Source organism: Chroicocephalus ridibundus, chromosome Z (assembly GCF_963924245.1).
Source record: "Chroicocephalus ridibundus chromosome Z, bChrRid1.1, whole genome shotgun sequence".
NCBI classification, from domain to species: Eukaryota; Metazoa; Chordata; class Aves; order Charadriiformes; family Laridae; genus Chroicocephalus; species Chroicocephalus ridibundus.
Window position 1 is genome coordinate 42564481 of NC_086316.1, and position 25903 is coordinate 42590383.

The 25903-nt window shown below is 37.7% G+C and overlaps 1 protein-coding gene across 2 annotated transcripts; it reads right to left on the minus strand.

Annotated features, from left to right (window-relative positions):
* Positions 1-17: 17 nt before the first annotated feature.
* NAA35 (N-alpha-acetyltransferase 35, NatC auxiliary subunit) lies at positions 18-25577 on the minus strand. Of its 2 annotated transcripts, none has more exons than XM_063319338.1 (23): positions 25453-25577; positions 23303-23444; positions 22180-22213; positions 20860-20974; positions 19661-19735; positions 18256-18423; positions 17403-17469; positions 16731-16774; positions 16081-16131; positions 15163-15246; positions 13277-13391; positions 12588-12766; positions 11494-11553; positions 10220-10326; positions 9921-9987; positions 8519-8617; positions 7074-7252; positions 5221-5357; positions 3774-3841; positions 3387-3527; positions 2204-2326; positions 1045-1125; positions 18-444 (listed from the first exon to the last, which is right to left on the minus strand). In XM_063319338.1, exons 2-23 carry the CDS (start codon positions 23424-23426, stop codon positions 385-387), a joined length of 2178 nt encoding a protein of 725 aa, XP_063175408.1. In that variant the 5' UTR covers positions 23427-23444; positions 25453-25577; the 3' UTR covers positions 18-384. The 2 variants fall into 2 exon arrangements, with proteins under 2 accessions (XP_063175408.1, XP_063175407.1); XM_063319337.1 differs by having other exon boundaries at positions 23303-23458; positions 25453-25563.
* Positions 25578-25903: the final 326 nt, after the last annotated feature.

The window sequence follows — 25903 nt, forward strand, 5'->3', positions numbered from 1 at the left end:
ACAGATAGACATGAAACTCTATGGCATTATTTTTATTCAGTCCCAAGTGTTATTAAAAGCCCAAAGCACAATTTTCTCTAAGAGCTCATTCAGAAAAATTAACTTACCATTAAAACTGTAATAAAATCAATTAAGGTACAACATTCTTCAACAATACAGTGAATTGATTAAAGTCAGCTTCACCAGTAAAACTTTATATAAACCACTTTAAAACAGCAGTTCTCATTCATATCACATAAACAAGGCAGGCTATAGATATTCTATGTAACAGTATTTTTATCCTGGAGCTCCCTCTCAGTCTGGATATGGCATCAGATATTCCACCTGTGTATCAGATATTCACATTATGATTTGGGTACCTTAACAATAATAATCTCTTGTCTTTCAAACAAGCTTCACAACTGGAAAATATTTATGAGGGGAGAAGTCAAATTCTGGAGGAACCTACAAAGAAAAGATTTAAACCATTACACAGCAGTACTACTGAATGTCAAAATACCCTGCAGACAAAGAAAAACTTTTAAACGTCAAAAGACTGGAAAAAAAAAATCCTAGCTCTTTAAATTAATACCTGAAAAACATTCCAACCCAGTTCCGGATATGCCAATCACTCTCCAGTAGCGATGGGCACAAAGCTGTAGAGTGCCGGTGTGCCCCTTCATCAGGAAGCCTGAAGGCCCCTCTCCCTCCGGCCCAGCTGACCCACTCATCCCAACAGCCAGCACTCTCCCCATTGTGTTCGCACAAACTGTTGATGCGCTGCTAACAATTATTTCTTCCTGCTCTTGAAGAATACCCACCCATATTTGTACGTATCATCCCACATGCACTTCCCAATTTTTTTTCCAAAATATTTGGAAATGAGAGTTTTCCATATTTAAATAATTACAACAATTTGCAAGGGAAAAATGGATTGTTAATTTCCCAGTTCTTTGAAGAGTTAGAGAAAGTATGCCTGAATCTGCTCATTCAGCTGTAAGAGACCTGTGGTAGCACAGGGTGTAATACTGCATTTCACGTTCAATTCAACTGGCATTTTCTTACCTTAGAGTCTTTTTTGTGGCCTCCTGCCAGCAGCTTCATGACAACAATATTGGGTTTAGCAACTTTTAGAATTCGATTGACCTAAACACAAAACAGCAAGAAATTTTCAAGTGAAAGCATATGACCTCAAAATTATTTCAAAGATAACACTCAAATATTTACATACAGTAGCAATACAGCAGTCCTCTTACAGCATCCGTTTAACAGAGATCAGGCTGTTTTGGATTTGAAGTATAACAGATGATAGATTAATGAAATTTAATGAAGGGAACACTCATTTTAATAGTTACCTTTTTTATTCAACAGAGCAAAGAAACCACTGCTCTCCATGCTTATGTTGAAAGAGTTCTGAGGCACTCCTCCAAATAAAGGTTTAGACTCTAGGCATCTACCCCCAACACTGTGATACGATGAGAAGGGGAAACTCAAGTATCAAACCAGGGGCTTTTTACATGGAAGTGCTCCGGGCACACTCGAACTACACCTAACTACCCTGGTTGGCCTCAACCATACAGCTCATGTGTAAGTACATGAGATCCAGAGAACAGGCAGGGACTCCTAAATTCTCACGAGGACCTAATTCTGCAACTGTTATTAACCCGCTCAGATGCGACAGAATAAGCATCCTCCTTGCTCCAAAATACAGTCTGGGACACTTAGGCTATGGACAAGGAGGAAGAAATTCCTACTTACAGTCCAGTGCTGAGAAAGCTGCTTTAGGAAACAAGTGCCAGACTCAATCCTCTTTTCAGCCTGGTGACATTCAAACCTATTTCTCCCATCCGTCAAGACTACATGTGAATTACCAGATTCCAGGTAAGTGAAGCAGGCATGTGTCACCTCCTTGTTAAAACAGATGAGCTTTTAGAATGGGGATAGAAGGCAACATGCAAGAAGGAACTAAATTGCTCTCTAGCATCTAAGATACTCAGCAGGGAGAGGTTTTGAAACAGAGAGCACAACCCTGATTATGTTACCTAATCTACTGAAACAGACCACCGTGTCAGATGCCATCATGCTCCTCTGTCCACTCCTTTATCAAAGCAGTCAGCTTTGCTCAGCATTTTGACAAAGTACACTTTGGATCTCAAGCAGATCCAGCTGAAAACAAACACTCTATTATGAGCAAGTACTCCTTTTTTCAGTATTTCGGTTTTACCTCGTAGTCTGGATTAGGAATATTCTCAAGAATCATTTTAGCCTGCTGGAAGTGTTTGCTAGCTGCCATGTAGAGATCCGATGACTGAGGAGGCGGGCTGTACTTATTTAAATCAGACATCTCCTAGCATGTTACAGAAATATATAAATATATATTAAAATCAGTTAACAACAAATTGCATTTTTATCACCTTAAATGAAAACAAATTACTATATTCAAGAAAAAGTTGTTCTTAAAACATTGTTTAGTTGATATCAACACTGAAGTTGAAAACGTTTATTTAGAATGGCAAATACCAAGCAGCAACACAGTGCCACAAAGTGCAATAAACTTCTCATACTCTTTATAAAACATAATCATTCTCCTGAACAACTTGTCATTCGTTTGCTTTAATAGTGCCATGCAGCAAGGTGAGAAATTACAGGAAAAAATAGGAGGAAAAAAAAAAAGAAGTATTTGATACTGTTTACTCAAATCAAGTTCACAGCAAGGGAGATACTGAAACTCTTCAAAACTTCATTGTATATAATTCTGATGCTTCCAAATCTTTTTTTTTTTCATTAGGGATAAAAAAAACTTCAGTGACAAGTAGGAAGCCACTATAGTCTTAATTTCCACTACATCTGTTCATAACACTGAAGTAGGGAGAGTGACTGGCATACAAAATAGTACAGTTGCAGTTCAGATTTTTTCACACTTGGCTAGACAAAGACACAGTTGATCTGATCTGTAATGCTGCTTCGGGGAGAAGACTGGAAAAGACAAGCCTCCACTGGTCCCTTCCAACCAACACTTCTGTGATTTCACACTCAAAATTACTTTTGTTTCGTTCTCCTGTTTGCTTGCTGCAGTAATAAAAACGTGCTGCTATATAAACCACAGACAAAAGGTCTGTCAACAGACTTTCAAGAGATTTCATTTTCATGCAAACCAACACAAGCATCTCATAAACTGCCACATCAGACCAATTTTTAAACATCCAAGAGTCTGATTTTAGTAAGAATTCAAAGCAAAATATTTTCCTTGCACACAACTAAAGCTAGAACTCCTTGCAATTTTGACTTATGCTTCAATATGAACTTTGAGATACCAAAGCCTCTTTCTACAATGACAACAATATCTAAAGCAGGTGAGCAAATGACTCACAAAAGCATGAGCAACATCCTGTTTTAAGATTACCTACTTTAAACTGCAAGTAGTGCACTGGGGGTGGTGTGATAACGCTGTTGAATGGAGCAAACCTGTGCTCATATCGAACTTGTTCACTATCCAGTTCAAACTTGGGTTTTCTTACTTTGCCATCCATGTCAAATGCGATCATTGTCTAAAAAGGAACGGGAAAATACAGTGAAAACTGTTAGCTTTATGTCACATTTTGCTTTAAGCAAGATGAAAGTTATGATTTAGCTATTAATGGGAGGATAGAAAAATAGAAGAGAATTAACCATATCACATTATAAACTTGAACTTAATTTCCAGTCCCACTAAAAACAAAGGTGGCATGCAATGTATGCTTGATTCCTATAAGAAAAAAACTGAAGCCATCGTTCAGGAAGCACAAATAAATTACCTTGTACATCCCAGCACACATATTTTGGTACGCTTGACTCATGGTGATCTCTCTGCTGAGAGGGCGAACTGCAAATTTCACATAAGATTTTTTTTATTCAACGTAAGTACACATATTAATTTCAGATCAAAACAGTTCTTTCAAATTTTAAGAAAGTGACATAATTCTCAGTTATATTTTAAAATAATGGAAGAAAACTGAAGCATAAAAAGCACGGACATGCACTTCTGATCATCTGGCTCCTGATCACACAAATATCTCAAGACAGACTTAACAGCTGCATGAGTACCATACTGCTGCCGGTGAAATAAAGTGATCCAGACAGTCAACAGTATTAGCATGCCACTCACTACACAACACTAACCAATAGTCTAGAATTGCTTCTCTCTAGAGTTCGCTCTCTTGAGAGAACACTCAACTCAATTACAGTTGAGTGGCCTGTTCGCTATGTTCATGGATTTTTAAAAACTTTTAAGATTAGAAGGTTAAAGCATTTTTATTCTAGTAAGAAAGATAATACTCCTTTAACCTTCCCTTTAGTTTCCAGTACTTAACTGCTGCCAAACTGCCCCACACTCGGCACCTTTTTAAAAAGTATAAAACACGGTAGTAATTTTCTGGTTGATATGACCTTGAGGTGTTCATATCCAATCGTTTGTTCCCCTTGAAAAGGCCACAACGATAAACACACAAAAAAGATGACCCAGCAAAGAATGAAAGCGAGCTTCTGCATGGTGTTTATTTGCAATGTTAATGCTGAAGTAACTCCAACATACCACAACCATAGTAGCCACTGAGGCATGGCAGATCTCTATCAAATTCTATTTAGACACTGGTTTTGGATGCCTTTTTGGTAGCAGGCTTACAGTTCTGACCACAGAGCCAGACTGCTATGATGTAAGAAGGGAAATTCTCATTTTCTCTCATACATGTACACCAGAGAAAGAATGAGTTTCTCAGGTGGCTTTTGCACAATAGTATTGTCACTGAATTGAAAGGCGGCAACTCATCATTGTAAAATTAAGAAACATGCTTGAACAATATCTGAACCCAGAGAAATTACAGAAATCCACTGAAAGTTTAGTCTTTGAATCTACCTACAGCCACAAAAAACATAGTTCTGCAGGAATTACAGACTGTAGAAAGGTAGTATTTTTCAAAGGTAATTGCTCTGGACCTGTTAGTTACATCTCACAGGATCCAACACTTAACACAACTGCTGAAGCTGTGAATATAAATGAATTTGGGTTTTCCTGAATAGACCTATTTAAAAGTAAGCAAATAAATGGGAAATTCTTACACAGCGACTGACTTTAGTTAAGTTTTATATTTGGCCTTCATAAACTGCCCACATCAGTGTTGACTCCATAAATTTTGGATTCTAATTCTACATAGCTGCAAAAGGGGAAAAAAAAAAAAGTCTGAGTTACACTCTACACCTAGATACCTTTCTTCTTTTTCTTTGTTTTCTTACTACTACGGCCTTTCTGTTGTTCCTCCATTATTCTTTCCTCCGCCATTTGAGAGCTGTCAGCGCGGCTCAGTGTTGACATCAACCAGGCGTAGAGGAACTCTGATAGATACCTACAGTAAAAACAGTATGTAGGTATGTAGCTGTTACAAACGGCAGTGGAAAACATATTCATAATGCACACATCCTCACCGAATGCCAAGCCATTGACTCAAAGAACTAATAGTAAAGGACAACTTTTAGGGCAGTTAAACTTTTCACTTTGCATGGCTGAAATCAACAGATAAGTCTGTTCTGATTTTGCTTGGTTTTCTTTTAAACAAGACTCTATACAGATTCAACCATAGGTGCGTGCTCCTTATATGTTTATTAAGTCTAAGCTTATTGTTTCGAAATACTTAGAAGAACAAATTTTTCTAGAATTCTTCCTTCCTCCAGCAAATGAAGCATTTTTTAAAAAGATACTATGGTAATATCTTTTCTATTTTTGTCAGGAATTACTATTTTGAGAAACAAGGTTATTACTGATTTGTTTCAAGCATTTAAAAAATCCAAGAATTATTAAATAAAAGGGCCAAGCCCACAGGAACGTGAAATCCACGTGCAATTCCTGAATATTTAAGAGAGATCTCTAAGAATCCTTTAAGAGCGATTTCTTAGTAAGTGGAAGCAGGTCCAATAAATCTCTTGACTTACTTCAAATCAGAAGGAGTAGGGGAAAAAAGAGAATAGAAATTACAGATCTGGAGTGCATGAAGAAATAATACTTCATAAGTCATAATTCAGAAGAATAATTACTGAGAAATATAATAATTTTGAGTTTCATTTCCACATTTCCCCTCAGAAATTCCCTCTCTTTTTTGTCCTTCACTTACAGTAAGGAGATAAAGCAGCTGACATGACAGTTCCAATTAAGAGTGATTTTATTAAAACGGTGGGGGGAAATACGGGCAGGTAAAAAAAAACGTCTTACAGAAAACCTGGTACTACTTATTGAGGTATTACTTAAAGAATATTGCCATCTTTTGGTAACTATCTGGAGTATTAGTTTTCTCATTTAATGTTTAAATCCACTAATGAAACAGCATAGAAACAAAACGAGATGTGCTGAAGTTCAAGTCATTTGAACTGGTCTAATCTCTCAGAAAGAAGGCTTACAGCTTACCTAATAAGAGTTTACCGGTAGCTTTACAGAAAACAAAACAAAACACTGAAGTACAGAAGCACTTTAATATAGGAAGGTTCAACATAAAATTGTTATTGCTGAATCAAAACCAAATAATCAAAAATCATTTACCTTTTGGACCAAGCCATCAACTATAATCAATGTGAACGGAAGCGGAAAAATAAAAAATATTTTGACTCCCAGAATGAGATGTTATTTTTACCTAGTCAACTTTCAGATTACAGGCACAAAAACTCTGAAGATCTTTTTTAAAATACTAGAGATCAACAAGACCATTGATCTTGGTACTACAAAGACAGAAAAGAATAAAGAAAATTGCTCTCCTCCTGTATTCTCTTGTCAGCCAACATTGGCATATTTTTCAGTCATTGTCATTAGAAGACACTGTTTTAAAATGCTAATTAGAGAGCAAATGACTACTTCAGAAAAAAAGTACACTATTTAGTAGGTCTAGAAAAGAGACCAACAGATTTTTTTGTTGTGTGATTTTATGATTTTATGAATGTGATTTTATGAATAGCTAAACTAAATGCTGTGTGGAGCAAGCTTGAGATTAGAAAAGTCCCTCCTTTAACTATTTTCACAACTATAGCTACGTGGGAGCACCCCTCCTCCAACAGTTGTCAATAAAGCATCCTCTTACCAATATATGTAGTAATATTCATGCATACTGTAAAGTTCCAACTCAAAGCCACTCAGAAGATACTGTATCATAATACGAAGGTTATGATATAGGACCCAGGTGCCCAAGCAAGCCAAATGTTGCCTTTGTGGTTCCTGCTTCAGTAACATACTATGAAGCGCTGCATCTACTTTCTCTGCCTATGGAAAAACAGAGCAAAGTAACAGACAGGGAAGGAAGAACATTTGACCGAAACAACATTCAAGCTCTGCCAGAAATAAAATCTTAACCCAAAATACAAATTGTGTCAGCAGAGCCATGCTCCAGATTAAAAGACAGAAAAATGTTTTTACAGATGTTGCCAGCTCTATAATCTAGAACTGTCCGAAAACTGAAAAGTTATTCACTTAACAGTAAATAAATTCTGCCTGCACAGAGGGGAAAAAAAATTCTGTACAGTAATACAGAAATAACATCAGGGTTTTTTTTTTTTAATTTAAAATTTTAAAAAGTATTTATACACAGATTGTTAGCAGTCACGTAAGCAGGAAAACTCAGAATCAATTACAAGCTGTTATGTGTTTTGTCATATTGGCAATAATTACTTTTAAAAAAAAAACACACAAAAAAACAAAAAAGCAAAACTAGCTGCATTGCAAAATTAAATTTGTAAGCTTAACATGCAAGAAATACACTGTGGCCCACCAGAGAAACTAAAATACTGCCAAGACCAATTCAGTCTTAAAAAGTAATTGTATGGAAGACATGAAGTCTCCCACAGTTGGAATATTATCAGTAGTCCTGAACAAATCGATCCATATAACCTGTTACAAAATGAAATAACGGCGTGCCTCAGCCACAGTACTGCAACAAACTCCTAACGAAACCACCTTGAGAGAGGCTGGAGCACACAGAAATTCCCCTCCAAGTTCCTCCACTGTTCTCCTTAGCATGCACACCTTGGAAAATTATTTTATTACTTCCCGACTCTCTCTGATGAAGAAATGCATTTCCAGCAAGTGAAGATAAACCTTTCCCTGTCGTCTTTCACTCCCCATTATTGAGAAATGTTCAAAATCAGTTGGAGCACATATTTTAAGGAGTTATTATTTGATTTACACATTTTTAAAAACATTAAAAAATTTTGCAATTTACACCTTGCATAGCTATAATGCTGAACTTTCAAAGGTGTCGTGTAAACGTGTTTTATCCACACAATGCAATTACCATTTAATTACAGGCATCACTGCAGGTTACCCTGAAGTCTACTTATTGGACAAAGTTAATCTTTAAAAATGTAACACCTTTTTGTTCAAAAGATCGAACCGAAAGTCTCTGGATGCATCCTACAGAACGAGGGCTGCATTTGAGGAATCCTTGTCCTAAAGATTTTAGGACAAACAGAGGAGTTGCTTCATTCATGCAGAATCTAATACCACATGCTCCACCCTGGTAGTATACCATACCTCATCCTGGAGGGTGGCAAATTCCTCAAGAATGTGACCCAGTTTGTCTCTCTGACGAGCTCTATTGTGTCCATGGATTTGAATCAGACTACAGAATGGCTGAAAGAAACAAAGTGTAGTTTTAACTTTTCAACACAAATTCAAAACTGCAGGAGGAGTACTACGTATAAAACCAGGCACCTGTTATATACATCTATATTAGGAAATGGGATCCTTAAGGATTCCTACAGAGTGCAAGCTAGCAGGCAAGCAAGCTCTCTGGAGTGATGCAAGCGCCCGTTTCTCTGTGCGCAAGTAAACGTGAGATTGAGTGAGCATCCCTTCGGAATCTCATCGGACCAGAACGCTTTGGGTAAGAAAGATATTTCTTATGCCTAAATCAATCTGCCTGTGTGGCCAAGAAGGCCAATAGCATCCTGGCTTCTATCATAATAGTGTGGCCAGCAGGACTAGGGAAGCGATCCTCCTCCCTGTAGTTGGCACTGGTGAGGCTGCACCTCAAATACTGTGTTCAGTTTTGGGCCCCTCACTACAAGAAAGACGTTGAGGTGCTGGTGCGTGTCCAGAGAAGAGCAATGAAGCTGGTGAGGGGCCTAGAGCACAAGTCTTATGAGGAGCAGCTGAGGGAACTGGGGTTGTTCAGCCTGGAGAAAAGGAGGCTGAGGGGAGACATTATCACTCTCTACAACTACCTGAAAGGAGGCTGTAGCGAGGTGGTGGTCAGCCTCTTCTCCCAACTAACAGGCGACAAGATAAGAGGAATTGGCCTCAAGTTGCACCAGGAGAGGCTTAGATTGGATATTAGGAAAAACGTCTTTACTGAAAGGGTTGTTGAGCATTGGAACAGGATGCCCAGGGAAGTGCTTAAGTTGCTGTCTCCGAAGGTATTTAAAAGACGTGTAGACGTGGTGCTTAGGGACAGGGTTTGGTGGTGGACTTGGCAGTGTTAGGTTAACGGTTGGACTTGATGGTTTTAAGGGTCTTTTCCAACCTAAATGATTCTATGATTTTCTTAGATTTCATTGTGCCACTTTCAATAATGAATCTTTTAAAACAGGTTTTTAAATTTTTAAACTGGAGAGAATGTAAAAATAATTTTGTTTTTACTAGTGCTATGCATTTGTTTTGTGACATGAAATTACCCTGTAAAGAGGTAGTAGATGCAGACTAATTTCACTAATTAAGTGAAATGTTAGTGAAAAATCTGGAAGCATAATACAGGAAAAAACCAGCAACAACTCTACTAGGTATTTTAAAATTGTTACCATTTTAAGATGGCCAACTTCTGCAATTTTGCCTTCACGACAGGTGTCTAAAAAATCTGGTCTCATTTTCAAACATAAGCAAATCTTTAAAGTGCTCATACACACATAAACATGCTGTAATTGGAATGAATGCTTACCCGAACGCAATGTGTCACAAAAGAATCAATGTAGTCCTTCGCCTGGTGATTATTATAAAGACAACACCTGAAAAGGAAATATCCACGTACATACATACGTTTATAAATGTCACCAGTCTATGTAGCACAAAATTAAAAACAAAACATGAGTGCAGCAACAGCAACTGACTCCTTCAGACATATGCACTAATAAGTACAAAATGTATATATCCTCTATGTGCCTGTCCTTGCTTTTGTAGGCAGAAATACTTTTTTATCAGACATGTAAACACATGCAAGCAAATTCAAGATCCACTTACTTTGGGGAAAGTACTGGAGGACTGACAAAAGACCTTAAAGCATCTTTTACCATGTCTTGCATGAGGTGAGTGCCAAAGACCTTCTTGTTATCTACCAGAAAAGTTGTCTGAAAGTGAAAATATGTTTTTAGAAACACGTTATAAGTTAAAAGTAATGCTTCAGAAATTACTAATAGAAAGCTCTTACAGTATCTTTATTATATCAGAAACTTCTAACATTGCTTTAAGAACTGACATGGTCCAGCTAGGTACAACGTTACAGATTCAGAAACAGAGGCATATTGAGATCTGTCACTTCTGTGGTATTCCCATGACACAAAATACAGCTCTATTACATCCATAAGACAATGCATGCAAAATGATTTTATTTCTTGGACTTTAAAGATAATTAATCAGACAGATATTTCTGAAGACTAACATAAAATAGGCTATGCGGCTTCCCTGGAGGCTGACAAAGGCAAATCTTAAGACTAATGCAGATTTTTTTCTAACCCTATAGATACTATGGCTTTCATTGGTCACATCTGATGCTCGTTTCACTTTTCCCCACAAGTGCTGTGTCCCTTTCTTACATGGCTCTTCAGCAGTTGGAGAAAAAACTCTGCCATCAGGCACCCACAGGGATTGCACCAACACATATAGTGGGAAGTCAGAACACAAACGCTATGAACACATTTTACTTGCCAAGAGTCATATTCATCAGCTCTATATATGATTTAATTGGGATCAAATGTAAAGGAGTTCTGACGTCCAGGGACACCCTAATCAAATCAAAACCTCCTATAAGGAAGCATATTTTACTCCGAGTTAAGGAATATATAATATACTTTCAAGGTAAGTAAAACAGTGAGAAGAAAACTAGTAGCCTGTTCTGCCCTAACCATCAGTTTTACTGTTGTTGCAATAGAAGCAGTCTATACACGAAATCCAGTCCAAACAGGGAGGATGAATACAAATACCAGCCCCAAACTGAAACAGCATAAAAAAACCGTGTGCACAGGTCCAGCTTTCGGGCAGAGAAAAAAATTGTAACACTTTCCGCTTTAATTAACATGTACTAACATGATCTAAACAACAGCATTTAAAAATGTTTTAAAAAATTAGATCAGAACATAAGCCTCCATATACCTAACACTTAAGTATCTCCAGAAAATTTTTTACCATTTATATATTAAGTGATACGTAAACAATTTAAATATTTGAAACAAGAAGATGAATCCGTATTTATAATGAACGCAGACGTATTTTATTCAAAGACATATATTAAGACTTGCCTGTAATAGGGATCTTGAAAGAACACATGGTGATTGCTCACTAAACTCACAGAAAAAATCCTAATTTATATTAGGAGAAAAAAAAAGGCAACTCAGGTTAATATGCCAATTTTTTTTTATATATACATCTCTATCTATATCTCTCTCTATATATATCTACACATACACACATTTGCATTTTTATATATACACACATATATGTACACAATTGTGTAAATACACCTGTATTTTGCATACACAAACACACACACATACACATAGCATAGCTTATACAACTTGTAAGAAAGTAAGCATGAATAATTTGAGCAAAAGAGAACATATTATAAAGCTAAAATCTTTTTTTCTGCAATTACTTGTTATTTAACAGAACGAAAGATTTCTGAATTTTCTTCTTCAGATGCAACAATTAGGAGGACAATAGTGTAGAAAAAAGATACTGTGAAACTTAAAATCACAACATAACTGAACAAGGTATGTAACAGAACTGCAATGTTTCACTGGTACCAGATGCTTGATCCAAACGCTGCTTTAACTAATTTAACAGGAAATAGGAAGACAAAGATTTTTGCTTGATCTTTGAACTGATGTAACTGTAGCTCTTCTCTCAGTCAGTGAATGCGTGTACGGTAAAAAGTATTTCAAGCATTTAAGTGTCTTCTAATAAATGTAGGCAGCAACTGAGAATAACGTCACTTATTCCAGGAAGAACATAAGCAGGTGCTTAACTTTATGCCTATTCAGGGAATTACGTGCTTAAACAAACATGTATTAAGTGTTCTCTTGTGTTACAGGCACTTATGCAGAATGCTGCTTACTCAATCTGAAAAAGTCAGGAATGCAGCAACGCATTATGTTCTGCTACTGCAGATGCAGCTCTTCAACGAAAGACTTACAAGGAAATTAACTTGCTTGGGCTCTGCCACTAACATGCACAATTACTTAACAGATTACGGGAAATACTGGAGGTTTGAGAGGAGAAAAGGTCTTTGTCAAAAAAAGAAAAACACTAAGTGTCAGAACAGACAGAAAATTCTGAAATCGCACACAACAGTAAGAAACACCATGATTGGCTATAAATAAGAAATATTGCTTACCAGTATACAGTGCAAATTAGTTAAGTTGACTACTTCACATACAGTTTTTATTCGGTCTATTAGTCTGGAAAAATAATTGACCATTTCTTCCCTTTTAATTATTTTTGCATATCGAGGGAAAGTTGGTGGCAGCAACCTCTGATTAACGAGGGGCTCAAAGCCCATCATAATAGGATGATCTAATGAAGTAGGAGGGGAGAGAAAAAAAAGAGAGAAAAAGAGAAAAGCTGCACATAAGCTGTGTTTTAGAACTCACTTCAAACTTGAAAGTACAATACAAATTATTCATTTATGCAAAATGAACCTTAACTGACAGTTAACTTCCAGAGACACTAACTACCCAACTGAGACAATGATTACTACTGAAGAAAACCCAGGCCTCAACATCTCAGCATATACCTGTACAGACAGTGAGGTGGTGTTCCCTATTTTAAAATGGCATATATGCTGATCTGAAGTGCAATGCACTTAATCAAAGGTTCACATTATCTCTGGCTTTGAAGTGATGTATTGCTCTCAGGAGCACCATCATTTAGTGAAATAAAATTAATACCAAACAATGCAAAGCTATAACAAGTATTATTAGTTCAAAGTAAATAGTGTTTTTTTTTAAAATACATGCAGATATTACAGTGCATCAAGACAGCATATTTAAGAAAGGAAAAAAAATGGTAAAACTTGATACATACCTCCTTTAGTGGTATCATTCTGTGCCTGTATACCATGATGCAATGAATTGTGGATAGCAGAAAGCAAGTCAGCTGCCTGAGTCATTAGTTTCTGAGCTTCTGCAACTGCACTTGTCTGAAAGGCAGGTAGCAATTATTCACATTATGAATCAACATATTTTGACTACAGAATTAATTCTAGTATCAGAAAAAAAATTACATTAGGATTCTAATGTTGGTATAAAATCAGTACTGAAAAAAAATACCCAACAGATTTTTGTGCAATAAAACGTTCTTTGTATTTTACATATCTACACATTTAGTACTGTATTTTTTGCTATATAAGATAAGCCTTAACAGTAATTATAACTGGAAGTCTAGTATACACTACATGCAAGTCCTCTACATTTGGTTGTGTGTGTGTGCAAAAAACCCCATGAAACTCTTCTACCAAATGAGGCAGAACTCCCAAACTGCGAAGAGGAAAAAAACCTCTTATCATTAGGAAATGCAGAATTACTGAGTATATAGACAAACCGCAACCTATCAACTGAAATGAAACCACTATATAAATTAGAACATGCCCATTAGAAATCCTGATTCATGATTTGCTGACATGCTGAATTTTCTGATGTCCTATGAATCCAAATCTGTTGGCAAACCAGGTACCATTTAAAATAGATGTCTGTAAAACATAAAATCTTTTTTTTAAAAATACGGGACTAACAGTCCCCAATGGAACTTAAAATATTTGAAATCTCAAGTCAAATTGAAACTTGACTTCTCTTAGAAAAAAAGATGTTTAAAACCCCCGGAAAATCTAACTGAAGCTGAACAAGATCCGCAGTTCTGCATAATATATGTTCATGTATTACAGCATCCATAAATCTACTAGAAAAATACGCTGCTAAGCAGATCTAACTCAAATCAAAGTAATCCATGATGTAAATAACTTATACCTTAAGTAATCAGAGTTTAGCAACACTAAATTAATTTGATTTTGCAGTTCATTAACTCATAGCAGTAAACACAGACAGAATTTGTACCTCAATGTAGATCACTTCCATGTCACAGTTTGATTTCTGATGTAACTAATGGTTATACTCAGAATGCAATTATTCTCAACCACTCAATCACTTTTTTCTCAACACTGATGTCTATCAATGATACTGGCACATGACTTTCAATTTAATCAAGGTCTTTTAAACTGTACAGTATGCAGCTGCTTCAACAGCAGAATATGTGGGAACCACTCCATGCCACTTGAGCAAGAAACTTGTTTATTTCCTTATGAAAATGGAAATAACAATAAGCAATAGACAGATATTTATCCTTATATAAAGAAAAAGCTATTCAAACAAAAAGCTTTATCTTATTTAACATGTGATTCTACCCTTTTGCCCCAATGCATGCAGCTTCTAAATCTTATATTCAAAAAAGCGACCAAATTGCATGGAAATCTGTTATATTCCTCTTCTCAGAGCAAAGAAGTCTAGATATAAATCCAGTATCGCATGGAAGGAAAAGTTAACAACTCTTCAGAGATGGACAAACCACTGCCCAATGTCAGGTAGCTCCACAGGAGACTGAACGCAAGACAGAAAACTTTTGCTCATGTGTGTGAAAAAAGTAATCAAAACCCCATAAATATTTTTAAGTGCTCTAGAAGGAATATCCTGTCTCTCTGCAAGGCCATAATAACGTCAGCTACTAGCCTTCCCTATGTTTTCTTTAAAAATGAAAGAAAACTGAATGGTTGCCACTGTAAGGCCTTATCCATCGCTTTACCTGCGGCAACATCAATTCAAATCCACAGAATCTACAGAATAATTGCTTGACCTTAAAGAATGAAAAATTAGTATTTCACAGGATCACAATGCAAACACAGAAACACCACATGAACATACCTCTTTTTTGGTAAATGCTATTAGAACAGTCAGTAGTACCCGGGTAAACTTGACTCTGCTGAACACAGCTAAACACTGCTGATGCTGTAATAAAATATGCTGCAAATTACTATGCCGTACACATTAAATCCTGAAACTCACTAAAAAAAAACTTTTATAGATTTATTGAAGCATGCTCTCTAGTCTTAAAAATGTTATCTAGTATGATTCTGAAGAAAAATTACAGAATTTATAGAAGAAATCTGTACTGCTGTCAGAAAAGCACTAACACAAAAAATACTAAGATAATTTTAGTAAAGCACAACCACTAGCTGTACAGCTATTTCTCATGCAAATGCCATTCAAATCTCAGCTTAACTAAACAACCACAAATTATTAAACTAATTTTCTCTCCTTTTTGCTGAAGATTTATGTTAAAAGTAGTTTCTGTAGAAAATAACATTACTGGGAAAGGAAACCCACACCTTTTCTAAATCAGCCACATCGACTACATCAATTACCGCTTTTTCCTGGAAGGAGCTACACTGCTTTCCCCTTCTCCTCCTACCTTCTCCCTTGCCAGTGAGGCTGCCAGCAGCAGTAAAAGCTGCTGGGAAGGAACTGAGGGAAGAAGGTAGAGGAAAGATAAGACCACCTACTTTGCTAATGGCTTTTTCTTGAGAGGTAGGTGCATAAATGGTAGAACTGCAGCAGTGTAATTATTCTGCCATTGGGATCCATCCAGAACTCTATCCCTTCAAAGCATAAAAGCCCACCTGCTAGCCTGAGATTTGCTCAGGGCCATGTCTAAGCAGTTTACATACAACAGGAGTAGCAACACCGGTGACAGGCATTTCTCACAAGCTGTTAACTATTGATTAAAGTAATGATGCATTAATTCATGAAATCCAGAAAAAAAAAAAAAAAGCAATTCATTACTTCAAGTTCAACTTCTGGGTCTCTCTCTTCTCCTTGTCGACTTCGAGTACTCTAGAAGGTAAAGGAATTTCAAATAACTTATTAGAAATTGAAAAGGGAAATCACTGATAAAATCCCTTTACTCTCTCCAGAACATCCATCCATAAAGTAACCCTAAAAATCACTTCAAAAGTGATTTTTGTTCAAAACCTCTTAATATATAATCTAGGTACTTGAATGATCCAAGACTCTCCTATAGTAGTAAGATCTATCTCAGTCCACTCTGCAAATAGGCAAGGAAATTGTATGAACATTTTATATTGTAAACTATGGTAAATGAAGAGTAAGTGACTTCTTTAACATCACATAGTATCTGCATAAAAGCCAGAAGTTAAACGCACACTTTCAGTGTCGCCTTCTACATCATGATTCCTCCTATTACTAATGAAGCAACTATTAGAAAAGTGTTCTGAAAAGTCTGAAGACTGCAGCATCTTTACCTAGAAGGCAAACTACCAGCACGTTCCACAAATCATTATGGCAGTTCTTCAAAAAAACCCCACCATTTGATGACACAAAACCACAGCATTCTTCATTATCCAACTACCTTCCCCAAACCTACGTTAAGTACACTTGAAGTACAATCGACAAGGCAAACATGAGAAAAATACCTTCACTCGTCTTTGCATGTCATCTTCTACATCTTTTAGCATACCTGGAAAAATCAGGGTACAATTAAAAGCTGAGAAGCATTGCTAGGTACAGCTACACCACTCAGACGAAAACAGTTTTGAGGAGAAATCAAGTTGTGAAGTGCTTTACATATCCATTAGCCAAAGACCAGACAAAAAATATTCTTGTGAGGGATGGCGGGGATGTCTTGCAACAATAGGTAGATCAGAGTATAGGCTGACTGATCCAAAGCTGAAGTGTTCACAAATTTTCTAAAAATAATCAATAGAAAGCTCAAATGTGTATCAAAAGGCTCACATACATATGTATGTATCTAATAACATACGTACTCATAGCTTTAGAACTACTAGATTGCTTTTTCCTCAAAAGCAATCTGTTTAGATCACAACAAACTGTCAGGCAGAGAAGCAGAATTCAAGCAGTCCTGGATAAGCTCACTCACACCCAGCCACCTAAGTGGCACATCTAAAAGCACTTTCTCTGTTTCTCAGTCGTTTAACAAATAAACAGCTGAATCTTTTCTTCAAGGAAAAATAATTTGATCTCTCTTCTTAGCAAGCCACCAATTCATTAGGTTTGGTTTAGAGCCATTAACATGCTCAAAAGAGAAAGAAACTGATGGACAGATACAGAGAAAACACAAACTGTACCTGTAACTCTGAGATCAGTCACACTGTTGGCCATTTTAAATCCGTAAGTCATTGACTGAAAATCTTCCTAAAAAATAAAAATCAAAGCAGCAATATGTAGTGAAATATAAACAAGTTGGGGTTTGGGGTTTTCTTTTTGTTTAGTTTGTTGTTGGGTTTTTTTATCTCCTTGTTTTGTTGGGTTTTTTTTGTTTTGGGGTGCTTTTGTTTAACTACACCAAGTATAAAAGTCTGATTTTATTCTGTACAACTGAATACACCTATGGTTTGGGTGACTTTCCTGCCCAAATCCAGCTTGGGGTAATTATTTTCTGCATAAATCGTTAATACCAGTATGCCCTTCATATTTTCAAGTGCCGCCCTATCAGAATGTTACAAGAACTAGGGATGCAAAGTACTATTTAACCAATGCTAAATATAGGCAGCAAGAAGTGACTTGTCCAAGTTCAGATGAAACAAAAACTGCTCTGAGCATGTAAAACCAGACTCTGATTCCACTGCTAGATGGGCATTTCAGACAAAAGACAGCCATGGTTATCTCAAGTAGAACAAAAATATTAAATAGGAAGAAAACCACAAGTAAAAATGATTTCAAATGGTTAGCTTCTTGAGTAAAATATTTATGTGACTCCAATACTCAAGCAAAATACAGAAAAGAGCACTCAATACCTTCACTGAAGAAAATTGCATTTTAAAGAGTTCAAGTATAATACCTTTAGGAGGATGAACTGCTACTCCTACTGTATCCTTGAATCAAACAGTAATAAATTTCTCTAATATACTGTTTTATTTGCATTATGGAGCCTACATATAATGCTACATATATAACCACAGGAGATAAGGAAACACATACCTCCTCAAAAACAGCTGCTTTGTTAACCTTTTCTCTGGCAATATCACAGATTTTTAGGATCCCTAGAGCAAAAGCCTTCATAGCAGGATCTTCTATGAAGTCTGGATTATGAATGTAAAGGCAAGTGAACACCGTCTGTGCCAAGGAATGTCCCTCTAACCATGTTATCTAGGGAAAAGAAAATTAAAATTTTACTCATGACAGCCAAGTCCTCATTTTTATATCTCCATTCTTTTTCCATCCCACTGTGCTTCAGTGAGTTATTAAGGAAGTCCCTATCATGCCAACCTTCCATCTATCAAAAAAGGGCAAGAGGTCTCTCAGCCTTTAACCTTGGTCAATGTGCGGGCTGTGGCAGGCACTAAGTTACTAAACCCTGTTAACGCTAACAAATTTGGATGTTAGCTAAACCTCTTCCACAAAGTTCAGGTCTCATTTCTATGACTTAGACATGACATTAAGTTAAGAGAATATCAGATTTATAAGATTCCTCTACATAAATACTGAATGAAAAGTACTAGTGGCTATGAAACAACTCATCAATATTCTGCATGTTCTCTTCTACAATTTATAGCTTCTTTTCACGATCCCCTCTCTCTTCTGCTTTCATGCTGCCTTAAGCTGCAGAGAAAGCTTCAGTAATTTAAGCAATTATTTCTATCCTGAAATAGCATAAAACACAGTAGGATCAGATTTTTAATACGACCGTTGTCCCTTTTCAAAAAAAAAAAGGGGGAGGGAGCAGATGAAATATGTTACACCATAACAAACACACAGTGACTTTTACATGTCTTTTTGGACTAAATTAATTTGAAATATTGTTTTAAAACCCAAATAAATGTTATTGATGTTATTTTAAAGAGTAACTGAAAATAATTTGTATCATTTACTGAGGAAATTAAGAAATATACATAGAAAAAAAATCACAATTAACAAATAACTGATAATTCACTTATTTCCTTTCTAAAGGGATTTAGGCATTTTCTTTTCTTTCTTCAAAATACCCCTGAAAGCTCAGTCAATATTGGCTGTACAGGAACGAGCAAGAGCGTGCTGTAGGTTAGTGCACAGTCGCTTTTCAACACAGTCAAACACCAATACAGAGCAGGCAGTCAGATACCATACATTTAAAAAACACAAATTACAAAACCTTTTTACATTATTCAAAATTCTACCAGTTTTCTTCCATTATGATTTGTTATAATAAAAAATCCAAAAATCAAAATTATGCCTCTTATAATAGACAATGCAAGTACCTAAATGGAAATCAAAATACTAAGTATGCACTTTCTGCCTGGTGAATCTTTTTTCTTGAGTTCTACCATTTTTTCTTTTTTTAAACTGGATTAAAGGATCACCCTTTGAAAGCAAAAACATCTAACATTAAAAGCAGAGAAATGCTTACCAAACAACAAAAACAGGTATCCATTATTCCGACCAGCTCAGGTGAAGTGAGATCCTTTATTTTAATGGTGCCATCCTTCGGAAAAAAAGAAAGAAAAAAATCTAAAGACTATGGAAGCCTATTGGCAAAATCCAACTTACTATTTGTACAGCCAAGAAAGCAATTACAATTTGGTTAAGACTTCAGAATATTTGGATACCACTAGCTTTATTGAAGAGCTTCATAATGTGCCTCAAATTCTGAAAACCTTCCCCGCATTGTGTTGAACACTGACCAAACATAAAGCTATTCAAAGAGAAAGACATAAAGCTATTCAAAGAGAAAGCTAAAATAAAATTTATGATTTATGAGTAGCCAATGTAAGTTTAATACCAGTTAACAATCAATACTTAAACCACAAAACAGTAAGTATAGTCATAATAAAGACTGAACAAGGAAAAATACGCAGGACCCGTTCTTTGAAGACTGCTTTTTGCACTGCAGATACTTGTAGAGTTTTACTGCCTTCGAGGTCAAGACCAACAAGGCAGCAACCCCACTTCTGTCATTTTATTTGTTCAATGTATGCAATTCTCCATACATACTACACGACTTAGCCAATATTTTACACAGAATTCTCTTAGTCCATTCAAAACCCAGTTTATGGTAAAAAAATATTTTTTCCCCTGTGAATGCATTATTTTTTCCAAAATAACAGAAAGTCTTTCAACCTCCCTCCCCAACTTTATCTTGACCATGCATCAAAAGTTAATCATTACTGTCAATGTTGTTAAATTAGCCAGCTTCTGCTCAATGCTAATGAACTGATAGTTTCATTAAGTGTTAATTTCCAGCTTTTGTAAGGAAGCTCGTTTCCATTCAGCTTAAAGAGACACTACCCAATACATCTTCATATAAAAGATGCATTTTCGGGAAGCACAGGGTCATTTGCAAAACCATTTCTGAAATTTATTTATTTAAGGTATCAATACCAAACAATTTCACAGTACTTCTCACTGGACGAGTTAGCATCATTGTGGTAATACAGGTAACAAAAAAGGTAAACATCACAAGCTATTTCTTACTTAACTATCCAAAATAAAAAAAATCAATTTTAAGTAAAGATTGAAAACATTTTCAATTGTGCTTAACTGCAATTTGATAAAACTACATCATGCTTTTACAGACAGTGTAGGCAAAACCTGGAAAGTCACGCATACCTTAATAGCTTGCTCAAAGTTAAGAACCTTTCTGTTAACTTGGTTTCCAATCATACCAGCATCCATCTTGGGATCCATCATTTCAATAGCAGACATGGCTTCAAAAAGACCAAAACTAAGAACACCAAAAAAAAAATATTCAGAATGTAATTGTTTTATATAAAACAGTCTTCCTCCACAAACCAATGTAAAAGAACATACGATGACGAACTGAGTACACTCACTACAGACAGTTCTGGTGTCTGCACACCAGGTAAATGACCCTGCTTTGGGACAACATCACTACAGACAATAAGATAAGGTATGTGAACTGATTTTCAGAGATTATTGTTTTCAGGAATTTGAGGATCTCTCAACAATGAAGTAACCAAATAGATACCTAAAAGAAAACTCTAAGCCTTTTTTTAATGCTGAAGTACACTCCTGAGACAAATATGGCATTACTGAATCTATGTACACTTTTTTCTAGACAACTCATTAAAGATCACATAACATAATAAACTCGTATTAACTGAACAGACTGTTATTATGCTCCATCCAAAAACCCAAGTAAGATACGTCCCCCACAAACTAATGACAATATACATGACACAAACTGACAATAACATACATTTAATATACCAACTTTGATTAAAATGGGCATGTTAAGAAAACTGATATAAAAAAACCCCAGCATGTGACAATGGATTACTTGTAGTCAGGGCATAAAACCTTGCAGGAGAACTACACCAAATGAAGACTGGCCTACAGAAGAATGGATATATTGCCTCACCTTTGTTACATACAATATTCATCAGAACTGCTGCACAAGCCTTTATTATATAAAATAGGTTATTGTGTGTGGCACATTCTAATTCTGAAACGGGTATTTGCTCTGAAATGCTCTTATGTATAAAATTATACCTCAAAAACGTGCTTTGATTCTGCTGAGTAACTACTCAGTGACATCCTTGCACACGTTTTTAAGCAGGTTTGCATTTAATAGTGTGCTTCTATTTTCTGAGTTTTAAGTAAGCACTTTCTCATTCATGAGTGAATGGACTCATGTGGCTAAACTCACGTGCTATAAACTGCTAAACTACATTGATCAATTGAAAACATAATGTTACACTGGTTCCATAAGAAATGTTCAGTACTCATAGAGATGCAGCATACACATGCTGCTGAGGACAAATGATGTGCTGAATACTTCAACTATTTTATTTAAAGCAAAAGTTTAAAAAAGCTTCGTTGATACTGCATGGCTTGCTTATTAGTAAACATTGACAAATTTGCACTAATCCTATCTGAAAACCAGAACTATCCCACAGGCATACTTACAGCTTGTCATGAAGCAGCTCTCCTAACTTCAGTTCTACAAAGGAACAGAACAGGATAAATAATTAGAATCACTGTTCTAGTGCAACCTTTCCAGGATAGTCTTGTCTCTCACCAAACTCCTTTATGCTAAGAGAGAACAAGGTGTGGGAAGCAGACCAGACATTTCTACTCCACCTTCATTTGCTTTTATTTACAACGCACTTTCAAGGCTAAAAAACTCCCAGTTTTTCCAGTCTTTCCTCATCCCTCTCTGTTATACCAACTGTTAAAGGGTTTCAGAATCACCAAGTAGTAGCATCTGAATAGCCTGCAACACAGGATGGCAGTTTTCTGTGCTCCTTTATGCAGACATCTAATTTTTTCCAGGGGAGTTTATACCGGAAGACTTGCTTTTCCTCATTACTTTTAATGAAAATTTTAGATGTACTCGATGTGTACACAAACAGTATATGACTATTATACAGGAACTGTTTGACGGCATAAGGAAATTGTGTTTATCATTATGTAATATTGTCTGCTGTAACTTGCACTTTTATTCTTCTTTTTCCCTAATGTCATCATAAAATCAGTTGGAAAAAAATAAAGTCCCTGTCACGGTAAACTAGCACTAATATCTAATAACAACAAAGGTGCCTATTTAAATGGACACAACTGCTTCCCCCTGACTGATATGCACTGCATCTCCTCCGAAGCTCAATCTCGTTAAAAAGATGAAAAGTGAGGCACTGACCAATTAAATGAATACATCATTGGACCCTATAGTTCCAAAAACGTACAGGGAAAAACAGAGTGTTGATTCTGCATGGATGAATGAGGTTTCCAGTTGCCAGAAGAGATAGGAAGAAATTTTTGCAAAGAAAAAACACAGGTGTAAAAATGCATAAAATGAAAAAACATAACTTAAAAAAGGTATTTATGTAATCTGGAAAAGAAAGCAAGGCGAGGTTCTTCTGACATTTCCAACCTCAGAGATAGGTTAACCACAGGGAAATACAGAATCAATGTAGTCCATTCATCTGGAGCTTGAACCTGGCTCAAACTGTTGCTTAAAACACCTCAACGAACTATGCTTAGTCCTCCAAAGGATTCCAAGTTTTCTCAGAACACAAGCAGTACAACTCACCTCTACAAGCTTCTTCAAAATCCTGTGTTATATCTATCCAGCTTGTATTACTCTTTTCCATCTTGTCAGGCATCCCGAGTTCCCATCCTGAATCATCATCTTCTACTGAAGCTTTCATCACCATGATACAGCACCTTTAAATCTGTGTCAGAGACACTGCACATTATGCACAAATTAGAGATAAGTGCTTCATGGGAATAATTTTTTTTTTCTTTTCAAGAATCAGGTAAGAAACGGAGACTAACTAACCTGATTTCATTTAAAACAGCTACATTACATAAAACAGCTCAAACAACTTACTTTTGAAAATCCTTTAAGAAAAATAAGTTTTCTCATTCACTGATTCTCGAAGGCTAGCTTGTAGGCCATGAAACCTCAAAACGTCCTGGTTTGAGTGACACGGGACTAGTTTCTCTTGCAATGCTTGGGAAAACTGCACTTTTAGAAGACTCTCTTGTCTGAATTCATGAAAATAGTTACTTCTTAGCCAGCTACTCTATGTGGGTTTCAAGGTCTCAAGTGTTTTTGAACTTTGCTAGCCACAGGGATGACGAGGAGCAAGACCTGGGCACTTGCCCCAGGCTGGCCAACAGGATTATTTCTTATTATTTCATGAACACCACATTCAATACAAATTATAAAGTTTTCCGTGTAGTTCTCACTCTCCCTTGATGGCCGCGGTCCAGAGAACTTCTTGGCCAGTGCTGGACCCCTGAGCTCTTCTCTTCCTCCTGAAACCATCGTGCTTGCAGAGTCTGACATTTGCTGCCCACTGCTGGGAGTACACAGCTTCCTACTGATAGAACTGGCTGAGTTTAATCCTTGTATATTTTATATTGGTATTCGGATCAATACTGGCTCTTCAATATTATTAACATTAATTATTCAGTCTTATTCTATTAAACCTATTTATATTTCATCCCACGTGTTTCTTTGTTTTTCCCCAATTCCCCCTCCTGGGTAGGTGAGGGGTCATCGGCTGATAGAACAATTGTCTACACGACGATAAACTGTTATAATTTGACAATATATTTTGTCAAACCATAACAACTAAGGACAGCAAAACTTTAGCAGCAGAGAGCCATAATAAAGCGTATACTGTCAAATTGGAAATAAAATGGGAAACACCGTCAGGTAATCATATCTTACAACAGATACAGATAGTACTTTTTTTTTGTTTTACACCATTAGAAATACACGTCCTCCAACCGCTCTGTTTAAGGAATCAAAAAGGGAACTGTAAAACTGACCACACACGTTTGCTATTTGTACAAAGTATACCCAAACAAATTTGTGAAAACAGGCTTATTTCCCCTGACTTCTTTAGTACAACAGTAATATCAAAATTACGGTAGCAACGTTAAGCAATGTCAGACCGGAATATAATTTTTAGACTTCACCCACTAGCTATTTCGAACTGTTTTTGTGCTTCTGCAATATCACGATACAGAGGGTCGACCCTGAAGAATTCTGTATTTTGGCAGTCGTCCTGCCTTGGGGACGCCAGCAATGCTGACTCTCCCCTTCCAGCAAGAGGCACCGACGGGCCCGCCGAGCTCCGCGCAGCTCCTTCAAAGCCCACACGGCGGCTGTAAACAAAGGCCTTCCGTGACACGGGACCTCCGGGGGGTCGGTAATTAACAACAACGGGAGGGGAGGGGGGTATCAAACGGATTTTGAAAACCGTTCCAGGAGCCCCTTCTCCCAAGGAATGCCCCTTTCCCCCTCGACCCCCGTCATCCCTTCCCAGGCTGCCGCAGGGCTCCGCGGCCTGGCAGGAGGAGGTGCATGGAAAAACGATTAAAATAAATGGAAATCACGCTTGAGATTTCAGACGTTAATGCCCGCGCTGCCAGAAACACACACCACCCACCTCCCCGCACCCCACCCCCCTCCCCGCCGGGTTCGCCTCTTCCCGCATATCCCCCGTCCCCAAACCCGGCGCCGCCTCGGCACCACAGCTCACCGGGCGCTGCTACGGTACGCGGCCGGCGGGCAGCCCAACTCCCTCGGGCACAGCGAGCGGTCGCTCACTGACAAACCGGACAACGCCTCCGCCCTGCCCGCCCGCCGCCGCCGCCGCCGCCGCAGACTACCCCCCACGCTCCCCCTGCGGGGCTGGCTCTGCCTGGTCTCACTGTGGCACTCACCTGCCGCTTCCCACACCACCTTCCAGCTCCTTCCGACCCTCCAAACCTGCCTAGGCCACTGCCGCGCACGCGCTCGCCGCCCAACTCGCCTCGGGGCCTCCCGGCGCAGGCGCGGGGCTCCGCCCCCCCCCCCCCCTCCGCACCTGCGCATGCGCCTGCCGCCGCTGACGGCGCGGCGGGGGGGGGGGCGGGAAATGGCCGCCGAGTGCGCGTTGCAGCGTGAGGCAGGAAGGGGGTGAGGCGGCAGCTTCGCCGAGCTCGGTGCTGGAGACCTGAGCCCCGCGTTGTGTGGGAGAGGCGGCAGAGCCCCGGGAGTCCCTCGGCACAGTGGGGGCTCGAGTACGTCTGGCTCGGGCTGGGAGGAGGAAGACCGAGCAGGGGCCCGAGGCCTGGCGGCGTGCGGAGGCCGGGGCGCGCGGGCGGGACGGACCATGCCGCTCAGCGGGGGCGT